Source organism: Psilocybe cubensis, chromosome 2 (assembly GCF_017499595.1).
Source record: "Psilocybe cubensis strain MGC-MH-2018 chromosome 2, whole genome shotgun sequence".
Classification (NCBI taxonomy): domain Eukaryota; kingdom Fungi; phylum Basidiomycota; class Agaricomycetes; order Agaricales; family Agrocybaceae; genus Psilocybe; species Psilocybe cubensis.
The window spans coordinates 2,277,462-2,291,480 of record NC_063000.1 but is presented as its reverse complement, the minus strand read 5'-3'; the positions used below and the strand labels follow the sequence as shown (position 1 = coordinate 2,291,480).

At 44.7% G+C, this 14,019-nt stretch overlaps 3 protein-coding genes across 3 annotated transcripts; 1 reads left to right on the top strand and 2 right to left on the bottom strand.

The window, feature by feature from the left end:
- Positions 1-798: 798 nt before the first annotated feature.
- JR316_0002246 (uncharacterized protein) lies at positions 799-3,663 on the bottom strand (the record flags this gene model as incomplete). Its single annotated transcript, XM_047888040.1, has 7 exons — positions 799-809; positions 843-1,001; positions 1,051-1,177; positions 1,231-1,349; positions 1,508-2,006; positions 2,429-3,456; positions 3,525-3,663. The coding sequence occupies 7 exons, from the start codon at positions 3,661-3,663 to the stop codon at positions 799-801; spliced, it is 2,082 nt and encodes a 693-aa protein (XP_047752963.1).
- A 105-nt stretch (positions 3,664-3,768) lies between these two features.
- Positions 3,769-4,666, bottom strand: JR316_0002245 (uncharacterized protein; the record flags this gene model as incomplete). The annotated part of the gene is made up of 2 exons (XM_047888039.1): positions 3,769-4,514; positions 4,567-4,666. The coding sequence occupies 2 exons, from the start codon at positions 4,664-4,666 to the stop codon at positions 3,769-3,771; spliced, it is 846 nt and encodes a 281-aa protein (XP_047752962.1).
- Positions 4,667-6,599: 1,933 nt separating this feature from the next.
- On the top strand, positions 6,600-11,733 carry JR316_0002244 (uncharacterized protein; the record flags this gene model as incomplete). Its single annotated transcript, XM_047888038.1, has 8 exons — positions 6,600-6,650; positions 6,706-7,061; positions 7,383-9,523; positions 9,573-9,763; positions 9,825-10,009; positions 10,062-10,426; positions 10,486-10,713; positions 10,769-11,733. The coding sequence occupies 8 exons, from the start codon at positions 6,600-6,602 to the stop codon at positions 11,731-11,733; spliced, it is 4,482 nt and encodes a 1,493-aa protein (XP_047752961.1).
- Positions 11,734-14,019: the final 2,286 nt, after the last annotated feature.

Here is a 14,019-nt window from a genome sequence, read left to right as displayed (position 1 = left end):
CTTTCACATCCTTCACCATCTGTCAAGCCAAAACCTTCACATTTACGTGGATGATAGACAATTTGGCAGGCCCACTGATGGCCATATGCATGAAATACAGATATTCCAAACACAATTCGGTCAAGAATATTATTTAAAAAACCAAATTTAACACAGCTACGATGCAGCTGGCACCCAATATCATACAATAAGCCAATTCGCATGGTATTAGGAATGTGTTCAAATAACTTCTGAATTAATGCTAAAGCATAAAATTGCTTTTCACCTGCTGAAGTCATATTAACCAACCATAAAGGTCGATCATGCCGACAAAGAAGCCCCATAAGCCCTGTATCTGAAAAAAAAGCAGTACTTGCTTTAATACGTCTTTCATCTGCTGCAATAAAAGATTCATTGCATCCATCAAGAACTGAAATTGGAATTTTCATTCCAGGCTCAAATTCTGCATCTCCAGAATTCGCTGTCTGATTATTTTCCATATTATTATTGGATTTTTTAGATCTTTTTTGCTCAACAGTAATTTCCACATCCTTAACCTCATCTTCAGAAATAAAAATTGTTTGTGGATGGATATGTGGTGCTGCCCATGCATGACCTCGAGATTTGCGACGTTTTTGAGTAAAACAGGCATCAATGCAAACAATTGCATCAACCCTTCCATTACAATGTTAGTTTTGAAGTCAAGTTGTAAAATATAAACATACAAATCTTCAGATTTATACCAATTTTCTCCTCCAAAACATAATGGACAGCGTTCTCGAAGGTATTCACTTGGACGAGTAAGTGAATCATCTGGTTTTATTTTAGTCCTAATAAACTGCAAAAGTATTTTGTACACTTACCGGTATTACTACCAGTATCAGAATTATCATTTGGTATATCATCTTTGTCTGCATCTACATCCATAGTGTGGGTGTGAGGACTATTAGCTTCATTTATGTCATCCTCTTCTGACTCTGTAACTGTGGAATGACCATAAGCACTCTGATCTGGACTAGGATCTATTGATATTGATTAGTTAGATGTTATATTTTAAAATGTTAAACTCACTATTCTCCATAATAAATAATTCTGATACTCGAACACGATTTAAATAATCGAACATCAACAAATCTTTCCGGTTGACGAGAGTAGCATACCATTTCATGGCAGAGGCAAATCTATCACGGAGACTATTCTGCAGTGAGTACATTAGCCTACAATATTAGTAGTAGATAAGATTCATCATACCCTTGTAGTTAATTTGAAATTACGAGAACTTAAAAATGCTTCAAGAGTATTGCACCATCCCACAGTGTTTGGTGCCATATTGGTAAACAATTCTTGCACAAAATCCAGCACACTGAGATCTACAGCAAGAGTAGGCTGTGTTGGTGCACAAGGAAAGAACCCTCTCTGCATCAACTGCAATGCAGGTTCAGTACAGGTACACAGTGTGATGCATTCAATTCCTAATAACATGTCAAGACCTCCTATACCAGCTTGATCCATAATCAATTTGACGTACTTTCAAAGAAGATGCAAGACACTTTGAGAAGGCCACCATTGGAGCAACCCTGGCACCCGACATTGTACCGAACGCGGTTTGGAGCACGCATACCCGACGTTTCACGATATGTGTTGAGATATGGCTTCATAAGCCTGGGAATCATAACCTCATTCCACATCTGCCACAGGCGCTGGTTCTTTGCAGCTCTTTCGGGATCAACACTGTGTAACTCATCTACTTCAATCAAATCACCCATATTCATATCATTCACAAAGCCTGGTTGCTGAGGAATTGCAATATCGGTAACCCCCAATGGCTGGGAAAAAATTCCACTTGGGCCATACAGCAGACCTTGCGGTTCCAATGCAAGACCTTGCGTTGCTGTGCCATAGGGGTGACGAAGCGGTAGAACCTCTGCTAATGGCAAGAAATGCCCAACAGGAGGTGGTGAAGAAGGCGGTTGGTTTCTGACACGGCGGAAGTTGCGAGGCATTTGTTGTTTGGAGAGCAAGGAGACCTTGATGGACGGGGAAAAAGAAGGAAAGGAGCACGGTCTTACCTTTATTGTTATATATATGTGACGCCTTACAAGGACTCCCACAGGTGTCGAACTGTCATTCTATAAAAAAGGCGGAATGCGGAATTTGCACTCCGCACAAAGAATGACATTAAAGGGATCCAGGCAAAGATAGATACATACAAAAAGGGGGATCCCATCCCAAAACAATGATGATATATACAATGAAATCTAAAAAGGAAGGGTTAGCATGTAAATATGTCATTGAATGAAAGTGACTGCGTTGAATGATACTGACAGCAAGAAATCAAAATACCCGCAGACACTCAGGGCCTGTGATGAGGAATTGTAGCGGCACGCCCGAAGTAATCGAAAAATGTTTGGCAATAGAAGGGGAAAGCTATTGCTTCAACATCGAGTACCTGTTGTTCAGTGCTGTTGGGCGAAAGGGACATGCGCCGCAAAGCCGTTGCTACAGAGCCTGGCCAATCCGACATGAGCTTGCGCAGTGACTCCACATATAATACACGGTCCTGGTATCTCCGTGCCCCCAGACCTTCATCACGTTCCGGCCATTGTACAGTGATAAGTGCATTTTGAGGGAAGCAATTTGTCACCAAAGTGTCCCGAGCAAGTGAGAGCTGATCGCTGACGAGGTGCCGAGGGAAAATGGATCGATCAAGAGCAAGCAATTCGAAACGGAAATTGTGTTCAAAAAGATCCCAAACAACTTCACGAGGGACAGAAGGTTTGATAACCATGCTTTCGACATCCAGAGAGCCAGCATAGCCTACATCGTCATCTCTCCAGCGAATCTGCGTTGTATTATGATAATTCCGCACAGGAAGGTCAAAATAAGCGATGAGATTGCCTTGCTTGCGGCGCTTGTTTGGACCACTGATGGAACGGTCGGGATTGCACTTGACGTCGCGATCAGACACCCGCAAAAGCTTTGCGATGTGAAAAATAAGGAAGTCCCTCCAAGATTGCGGTTGTGGATACTCTTGATGAACAGTCGGGTTGATCATCTTTGCCATCCACGCCGGGCGAACTGCAAGCCATGCCAAAAGATACGTTTTACCGCGTGCCCGGTCCCAGTCTTCTCCAAGAAGGATGTGAGGATCAAAGAACGCATAGCCACGATAGGAATCCAGAAAACCGTGGTCCCATACTCTGTAAGGATCAATCCTCACTTGATGCAATGCATTGACCCAGGATGTATTAGCAGACGGCCAACTGGGCAGAGGAGTGTAAGAGAACTTCACAAAATTCACTGATATGGGTTCTAAAACATATCGCATTTGAGGCACCATCAAGACTTCTGGGCGTGAAACTTGTTGCGCAGGGCGAGCGAGATTAGAGGTCGTATTAAACGTAGGTTCAGGATGACGGGCCAGTGGCACAGAGCTGGAGGAACAGGGTTGATTGTAGGCCGCAATAACTTGACGGTCTGAGAAGGGAGTCGAGGAAAGTCAGGAAGCGAAGACAACTTTTTTATACTGGGCAGAAAGAACTTACTTGGCGGCGCCGCAAATTCACCGGGATGCGACATATACGCGCTATGACCGAGGCGAACATTACCAACTTTTAGAGCTTGGCAAGCTCGATTGCGAATCGCACTGGCATCCCCCTTAAAGACAACATTTGCGCCGGGCATTCTTTCAAGGACGATGTTCCGGATAGGGCACATGCGCGATGAGGAAATTACTGTCGTTTCCATAGATACATCCTCTGCTTTTCTAAACAACCACACGGGCACTCCTCAATAATACATCTCCGTAGCAATTTCGACAGAGGTGGTCAAGCACCCCATTAGCCTGTCATTCACCGGGACTTCTTTCACCGACTCGTTGATCTCCATATCTCGGTATTTCATCAAAAAATCGTAGCAAGCCAGTGCCTCCAAGTAATGGCGTTGGCAACCAGTGAAGGTGAGCAAAGTCATCGTGTAGTTTTGCGGGGCACATTGCAGTGCCACTGTAGAAAATAGAAGCAATTGAAGGCTGTAGCGTAGCTCTGATAGTTGAACATAAGTGAAGCGGGGGTCGCTATCAAGTTCACGAGCCTTGGCAGTGAGTTGTTTACGTGCAGAAATGAGTTTTTCAAGGAGGTCGGAACGGATACGTCCAATGCCAGAGACAATGGAAGTTTGATTGTGAATGAAGTCGGTTTCCTTCAAATTGTACCACATGACAGCATAGGGACAGTCGGACAGAAGTGATGGCTTGCGGCTAACGTAGGGGAGATAGTAAGTGCCCTGAAAGTACCACTGTGGACACAATGTGAAATCGCCGTATCCGTAGCGGCCATCTGTTCGAATGGTGACGTCCTCGGAGTCCTCTGTTATGTCAGGTATTTTGTACATATTTGGCGAGGTAACAAAAAAAGATGAGGGGTAGGGATGTTTGTTGGCATCGAGCCCAGTGAAAGAACTGGTATCCAGCGATGGGATTTTGTAGGGCAGTTTATACAATTCTGCCATTGCCAGAGCATCCGTGGCAGAATAAGCTAGAATACATCGATGATAAAAATTTCTTCACTGAGCAATAAAGTTACGTACAATGCTTTCCTTCGTATATTTCGATGATTGCTCGATGGGTGACAGCATCGCGTTTTCTGCCAAATGCATCAATATAAACTGCTAAGATTATCAGCGACATTGTGGGTCAAGACGGATAGACCAAGACAAAGATTCATACAGGAGTCAGTGTCAGTGGAGGCAGCAGGAGGTTTCGTGGTGCGGGGCATCTGTAGAAACAAAGTTGAGTTATCGACATGGACATAAGTCAGCCTCCAGGAAGGTGGGTAGAGGGCGACATAAGTCAGCCCTCTGAAAGGTGGGTAGAGGGCGACATAAGTCAGCCCTCTGAAAGGTGGTAGGGGGCAACATAAGTCAGCCCTCTGAAAGGTGGTAGGGGGCGACATAAGTCAGCCCTCTGAAAGGTGGGTAGAGGGCGACATAAGTCAGCCCTCTGAAAGGTGGTAGGGGGCGACATAAGTCAGCCCCCAGGAAGGTGGGAGTGGAAGAGTTGTGGAAGAAGACTCACCTTTGAAAAAGATCTGAGATAAGAAGGAAAAAAAGGAGCAAAAACGATGAAAGCAAGCCAAAACGATGAAAGCAAGCGAAAACGACGAAAGCAAGGAAACACGACTGAGTGAACGTTGAAGGAAAGATAAGTCCGTGGGAAACGCAAGGCAGAATCAACAAACACCCTACGTGTTTGTTGATCTATGACAAAGAATAGATAAGATAGGGGAGATAAGATATGGAGAGATAAGATAAGATAAGTGAACTTCAACACCATCTGACTGGACTGGCAGTGAAATCATACATGTTGTGGGCGAGACGGGCAGGGGAATATTTCATTAATTTGTTGAGGGAAACTAGCTACTTACTACTGGCAATTTAGTTAAGTAGAGACTTGAATACAATACATACATTCAAGGAGATCTGAGTCAAAGGGAGTTTGACAGAAACCACATCGGAGAGAAATGTAAGGAAAGACTGGATAGACGAATAGAATGATAGAACAAGAAGAAATTGGAAAAAAACTGAAAATTACGTGTAAATACAGAAGGATCAAGAGGGGGAGCGAAGAGCGAACGCGGCGAGACAAGACGAGAGTGGTCACTGGAACGAGCATGAGATTCCAGTTGACCACGATACTTTTGCTGGTCACTGGAACGAACATGAGATTCCAGTTGACCACGATACTTTTGTGATACTTCTTAAGCATTCCAAGTTCATTCAAAATATTTACATTTGCTCTCATATTCTACTTACAGGTAAGATATATTTTAATTCATATGTGCTTACTGGATGTGCGAACGGCAAAGTCCAAGTTTGCTAAGTTTCGCCAGTTTGTTGGGCTTTGTTTACCAACGGCTTTTGCGCCATGGTTAGGCACCAAGCTTTTGTCTTTGGTTTCTTTCGGCTGACTTATGTCGCCCTCCACCACCTTCCTGGGGGCTGACTTATGTCGCCCTCTACCACCTTCCTGGGGGCTGACTTATGTCGCCCTCTACCACCTTCCAAAGGGCTGACTTATGTCGCCCTCTATCACCTTTCAGAGGGCTGACTTTTGTCGCCCTCTGCCACCGTTCCGAGGGCTGACTTATGTCGTCCTCTGCCACTGGGGGCTGACTTATGTCCATCTCGATAACTCCACTCTGTTTCTACAGATTCCCCGAACCTTATGTCATGCGATCCGACAACCCTTTCCCGCCAATCATACGGTACTACCATCACTCCGAAACCGCGACCGATCCTTTACGCTACACGGAACAGGGGGACGGAATAGGGGATAGGAAGATAGATACCTGAGCTCAATGTTGAAGATACATTGCACTGTTGAAGGTATGCTGCCCAGTTGTTCATCCTATCCCACATAACTTATTTAACTTGAGTATCATTCCCTCTACCTAGACATCGAGCAGAGCAAAACATAATGAGGTAATGTCTTTCAATATTCATCCGTTACTTGCCCGATCTCATTAATGAAAGGTGCTTCTCATTACGATAGGAAAATTTGGGCTATTTAACCACGTTGGCGACATGCTAACCAACTCCCCCCCCAAAATTACAGTTGAATAATGCCCCCCAAGAAGCGAAAGAATGATAGTGAACCCACCCGCTTTTCCAAGGTACATTTTTTCTCTATTTTTTGCGTTTTTATTATGCACTCAGTCGCGTCTGTAGAGGAAAAAGCAACAACAGCCCTCTCCTCCACCTGTCCCGGCACCGACACCACGAGCTAAACGGGGCCCTCGAGGAAAGCGCGGCAACCCAGCACCCACTGAGCAAGCCGTGCCACCCCCTCCTGCTGCTCGCGGTAACCCAGCACCCACTGAGCAAGCCGTGCCACCCCCTCCTGCTACTCCGTTGCCTGACGTCAAAGCCGGAGCGCCTCCCCCTAAACCGCCACGCGTCCTGCAGCCTTTTCCAATGAAGGGGGTGCAGATTGTTTCCCCCAACGCTGAGCTATACAAGGCTGCCGATGCCATTTTGGCGAGGCAGTCTTCACCTGACCCTCCCATGTTGTCTCTTTCGGAAAGGTAAGTCAATTTGATTACCTTTATTATTTGAAGCCACTTTGAGGCTGACTTATGTCGCCTCTGCAACCACAAATGCTGACTTATGTCGCATTTGCCCTGTTCGCTGACTTATGTCGCGAACACTTTCTTATCGAGGCTTTGAGGCTGACTTATGTCGCCTCTGCAACCACAAATGCTGACTTATGTCGCATTTGCCCTGTTTGCTGACTTATGTCGCCTCCTGACTTATGTCGCATTTCCTCTGTTGTTCGCTGACTTGTGTCGCGTCAAAACATTGTTTTCTTGTCACTTATCTCTGATGTATCGCTTACACTTATTTAGAATTCGTATGTCTGGGTTGAAGCTACCGAAAAGCACGAAGAAGAGAGTTTACAAAACGCGTGCCCCTTCGAGTCCTTCTCACACGGACACGGACCCTAGCGGATCAGAAAGGATGGCAGCACGGGCGGAGCAAGCACGCATTCAGATGGAAATAGACCACCAATGTATGATGGCAGAGCAGGCGGAGCGGGAGGCGCAAGAGGCGGAGAGGGTCGTGGGGGGGAAGGAGGTGGAGAGGGATGCGGGGCAGCAGGAGGTAGAGAGGGATGCGGAGGAGGTGAAGCAAGAGTTGAAGAGCGATGCGGAGGAGGTGAAGCGCAAGGTGGTGAAAGGGAAGCAGAAAGAGGTTCCAGGGCGAGTCTTGACCAGGGCAGATCGTCGCGAAGGTGCCCATGCAGTTGCGGTTGTCGCTGTGTCTCTGGAGCAGAATGCCAGAGCAGCTCGAGCACAAGCCGAAAAAGATATGCTCCCAGCCTCTGATCTTGCCGCAGACCGCCTTGAGCAGGAGGCCAGAGTTCTACGTTACCAGGCCAATACTCTCTTGGAGCAAGCGGAGGTCCCAACATCGGACATGGAACCTCTTCCGCCATCGCCATTTCAACCCGCTCAACATGCGCAGTCCAAGCTGAGAAAACATGTTCCAGTAAAAAAAGAACCGCCCTCTCCGAAGGTAGAGCCCCCCAGCAGTCTCCCTCGCAAAGCATTGCGCCCGTTGCAGGCAGTGGACGAAGGCGAAGGCGACGAGGATGAGGAAGGCGACAAGGATGAGGAAGGCGACGAGGAAGACGAAGGCGACGAGGAAGACGACGACGACGACGACGACGATGACGAGGAGGAGGAGGAGGAGGAGGAGGAGGAGGAGGAGGAGGAGGAGGAGGAAGAAGAAGAAGACAACAACGAAGATGATGAAAACGAGGGCGACGAGGAAGATGATGAGCTGCAGTCCAGTGATGTGGATGGGGACCGGGATGAAGTCGACGACGACGCCATCTTCTCGGGCAAAGGGACTGCGCCCTCGGCGCTGACTCGCAAGATGATGCGCTACAATGCCATGGATGACAGCGAAGACAGTGGCTCTGACTTCGCTCAAACCAGAGCACAAGCGAAGCGTCGTCGCGCTAATATTCGTCATGGGTTGGCATCGGACACAGAAATGGAGGACGCGTCTGAGGATTGCGATCTTCAGCTTGAGGTTGTGGTCTCAAGTCCCGAGAAAGAACCGAGGCGGAGATCGATGCGCAGTGTCCTTACAGCAAAGGCGGCTGGAGCGCCCGCGGCACCCAAAGCATCATCCATACAGCCAACAAAGGCACTGGCAGCCCCTACAGTCCCGCCAACATCGTCCAGTCACCCCAAATACGACCCTGCCGCCCCGCCTGCATCGTCCCATCACCCAGCAAAGGCAACGCCAGCCCCTGCATCCCCTCCTTCATCGTCCCATCACCCAGCAAAGGTGACTGGCACCCCCGCGGCACCCAAAGCATCATCCAAACATCCAGCAAAGACCAAGGCAGCCCCTGCAGCCCCGCCTGCATCGTCCCATCACCCAGCAAAGGCAATGCCAGCCCCTGCAGCCCCGCCTGCATCGTCCCATCACCCAGCAAAGGCAATGCCAGCCCCTGCAGCCCCGCCTGCATCGTCCCATCACCCAGCAAAGGTGACTGGCACCCCCGCGGCACCCAAAGCATCATCCAAACACCCAGCAAAGACCACGGCAGCCCCTGCAGCCCTGGCTGCATCGTCCCATCACCCAGCAAAAGCAACGCCAGCCTCTGTAGCCCTGTCTGCATCGTCCCATCACCCAGCAAAAGCAGCGGGCACCCCTGCACTGCCCAACCCTTACCCTGCACCATCGATGAGGGGTTCCAGCAGTCCTTCCACAGATTCGACTGAGGACGACAGCGATACCAAGGGCATCCTCCCTCGCATTGGAAAACGTGTCTCCATGAAGTGCAAGGAAGAAGGTCGTCAACTTGGTTTGGCAATGAAGGCAGAGGTTGCAAAGTATGCAGAGAAAAATAACATATCATTCAATACTGCTTTAAAGTTTTGCAAGATCGAGCTGCCCACACCAAGAGGCAATATCTGGAATGACTTTCAGTCCTGCCTTGCTCGCAGCAAAGAGCTTAACAATGAGACGTGTACGCTCTGTTTCATTGTTATAAGAGATAATTACTGAGGATAATACAGATGTGAAATTTAAAGATCTTGCTCAAAGTACCTACAAGGAAAGAATGGATCCAAATCGACACACAGAGGAGGAAATCAGAGCGTTCCGTAAGGAAATCAAGGAGGCCATAGCTGAGATGTCACTCAGGCTTGACTGTCTTAAGCCAGCATCAACAAGAGTCAAGGATATTATCGATGAGACCCGCGATCGTGTAAGCTTTCGACTTCTTTCTTTGAGTAGTGTTTATTGAAGTGTATCCTTTTCTGCATCAGACTGTTTTGACATCTCTTATGGATAGGGAAGTGGGATTGGTATCCTTCATCCTTTACCTTGGCGAGGATCAAACGGCACGGCAGATGAATTCTGTTGTTGCATCATGCAACATTGTCGAAACAATGCTGAAGACACAAGGGATGATTGTCAATGAAATTTGCAATGTCTTCTCAGACATCTGCCGGTGAGTTTGCATTGTAACTACCATGTTTTGTGTAACTAATTCCTGATTTCAGAGCATCATTTTCTCAGAACAAATTGTCGCAAGGTTTACGGTTGGGTCTGCCTACCAATAACAACATCCTCAGTCCCTCAAAACAGACCAAAGCTTCACGACAACAACCACCACATGAGTTGCAGTCACAGCGGGACACACAGGCCGATGTTCAAGCCGAGGCGTCCAATTCCAAAGGCAAAGGAAAAGCCAAAGATACGTCGAATGTTGGGCCACGGAGATTGAAAAATGATAAGTATTTCGCCGATGAAGTTCTGAAGGACTTTATGACAGATTTAATTGCGACGCAATCCCTTGAAAAGCTCCAAGACAGTGATGTGGTATTCATACGTCAACTTGTGGTTTTCGTTCTCGTCAATGAATCTTGTATGTGTGTTTTGTGTTTCCTCACCTTCAGACATTAAACAGTCACTTTGTATACCTAGTGAAATTTGTTCCTGCCAACTTGATCCTTAACCGCGGGAATTTCTCTTGGGCAATGATTGCTGCAAGGGCCATAGACCATCAATACTGCCTGGTTTATTATCCAAAGGGGGTCCCCTACCCACAGTACTCCAAATTCTCTGTCACCGGCAAAACACAGCTTTCCCAACTCATCTCGGCGTTCTCTAAACCATTCAGTGAACGGCTCCAGTTTGTCGCATGGACAGATGGTATGATCCAGCTTCATTCTTAACATTAATAAATTTATCCAATGTATTGTTACAGAGGACAAAGCTGCAGAGGTTGGATCTGAAGCTTACGACAATATTGTTCTCGTCACAACAACTGGCAAGGATAATCGCGAGGAAGGGGCATTGTATCGAGTTGGAGATTGCAAAGTCGCCAAGCAGGAGAAACACCCACGAAAAAAGAAGGGCTCGTCCAAAACCCTTCGGGTCGCGAGCCCTCCTGAATGGCGCGATCCATCTCTTGGACCTCCTGGACCTCCTTCCCCTCCACCTCCCCCTGCTCCACAGCCATTGCCCGCGTCTTCGCCTGCTTGTTTCGAATTCGAGAAGTATCGGATCATTACCCCTCGGTCTGAGCCTCAAGGATTTCCAAATGAGTTGTACCAGATGGGGCATGAATATCCCGAGATCGCAGTTGTCCACAAGGAGGTTCCAAAGAAGAGGCCAGCGGATGACCCCGGCAATGGCCCTGATCGTCAACGGAGGCTGCACGATGAACGTCAAGATCAGTTTCCACGCCGTCAAGAACAGCCAAGTCGACAACAACTGTATCAGTATCAGGAGGTGTCGGAGAAGTACCGCCAACCCCAGCCCCAGCCGACCGACCAAGGTTTGCCCGGTTATCGTTACCGTGAAGGGCATCGACCAAATGGCATGCATGATACACCAGAGTTGCGGGATTATTTTACAGGGCATCATTCCAAGCAATCTGGAAAAGATGTCCAGCAGAAGGTCCCCAAAGAGTATCAGGCCTACTACAAGGCTTTAGGGGACCCAAAGCCCCGTGAACGGCCTATCCAGCAGCAGCAGCCATCTCGTCCCGAAATTGGTGGGTTTTACTACCCATCTGAAGGCCCGCCATCTGCTCGCCGCCCATCTAACCGCCCGGCTACAATTGTTATTGATGATTCTTCCCCGCCGGTTCCGTCAGGTCGTTTCTATCAGAAAAGATATGTTCAAGAAGGAATGGCTGGTCCTAGTAACGAGGTCTTCAGGAAGTGAATGTAATTTGTAGCAATTGGCGTGGGGTTGTCTACTTAGAGAAGAGGTATTCTGTTTTTGTTTTCTTTTCTGCCCGCATTTGTATATACTTTGCTTTGCCGAATATGTTTTTTTTTAATCTTTATACTGCACATAGTTTTTCTACTTTTCTACATTCATCTTTAATAGGGTATATACTTTTCTGATCTCCTTTTAATCTTTCTAGCTGCCTCCTTTATTCATGTCTATGCTATGTTTTGGTGATCTACCGTCTAATATATTGTATTTGTTTTGTACTGGGGAAGCGCCGCTGGGGGCGGACTGTGCTCATGGCATGGTCAATATCAAAGTCTTTGACTTTCCACTCTTCCATGTTCTAGAACACTGGCCAAGCCAGTAATAAAGTGTGAATACTCAAAATTATGAAGTCTGGTTTAATTCTTGTATAGAATACAACATGAAATGGGGCCATGTATAACTTTATGCAATAATTTTCTTACCAGAGAAATATTTTTTGTAATGAGAAATATTTTTTGTAAGTATGCCATAAAGATTTTGTAGACAGACAAAACTATTTTATATCTCAGGAAATAAATTTATAGCACTTTCTAAACACTTAATCTAACTTGTAAAAGGAGAAATATTTTGTACATATGCCATAAAGATTTTGTAGACAGACAAAACTATTTTATATCTCATGAAATAAATTTATAGCACTTTCTAAACACTTAATCTAACTTGTAAAAGATTACAGAAACTATAAAATCAATTTTATCTCTTAGTAAACAATTTTGAGCGCCCTAAATATATTGTAATTTGGCTTTAAAATGTTATGCAATGTAAAGAACTATTTTATATTATTTGGAATAAGTTTACAAAATAATTTGTAGCTACCAAAAAGTGTGTGGTAAAATATATAAAAGATTATTTAATTTTTCTGGCCTGAAAAGTATTCTACATTGTATTAAAATATAATTGCAGGCTTTAAATATATTATAAATAGGCTGTAAAATATTATGCAATATAAAAAACTGTATTATATCTTTGAAATGATTTGCAAAACAATTTATATATACCAAAAAGTATTATATGTAATTTATAAAAGTTATATAAAGCACAAATAAAGTTTTTATGAAGTGCATAATTACTTGTTTGTATTGCAAAAATCACAAATTGCCAATATACTATGGGTAATTAGTTGTTTGGATTGAACATTTATTGAAATTAATAGTCAATTACCATTAGTCAATAGCAAAAATTACAACTTCAAATTTTTACTTAAACATTCTACATTCTTCTTTCTAGTTATAATATTAGACAATGACTGGAATACTATGGATGATCAGTTGTTCAGATTGGATACTGATTTGAATTTTGAGATCCTGTGCTCCATTTCTCATAAAAATTGGTACATATATTCTAATGTATACTATCTGCATGAAAATAGAAAAAAATTCAAAGAAAACAAATAGGAAATGGGTAGTACAAATGAATGTCCAAACCAACTTTTTTTTGCCTCCCATAATTGCCATCAATCTGAATTAACAAGTGGCATGGCATTTCTATGAGCTATTAATAGTTGGCGCAACTTGGAGGTTATAATTTTGCCGTTGACCAATGGTAAGTGGCCATCAATTTGAATGTATGTCCAATCCGAACAACTGATTACCTATAGTATATGACATTGTAACTTGATAGTCAGACAATTAATTATCTTACAACATTATACCAGGCTATGCAAGACCCAAATAGTAATATTATCTGATATATAAACTTTAAAACTAGTCTAAACCTGATATCATCTGTTATAGTTTTACATGGCTGTTTACATGGCTGGTGGGGCAATATAAATTAGTGCATATTATGCTTCCAAATTAGTGTCCAATCTACATAGTTTCCAAGTGGTGTATCTTGCAGGAATGCAATACTATAGTTTTACTATTGATAAATATATATCTTGCTAGAATATAATACATGAGTATATAGAATCATATGCATTAATATATAGTTTGTAATAATATGGCCAAGGCTACAAAGCATTAATATACATTGTCTTGGGCTTTAAACTGCAAATTTTCTTGTGGACAATTTTATAACCCTAACCCTAACCAAGAGAAAAGCCCCCAGACACCTCTATCTAATATAAAAGTTTTATTGTTTGCATAAAATTTTCTCCCTAGCAACAGATTGTTTTTCTTGTGTGACAGTAAAAAACTTTTGTCACACAGAAAGATCAGAAATGCAAAATAATTTTTAAGTTTTTTTTTTTGATAAAACATTATGGAAATATAGTTTTTAACATGCCTG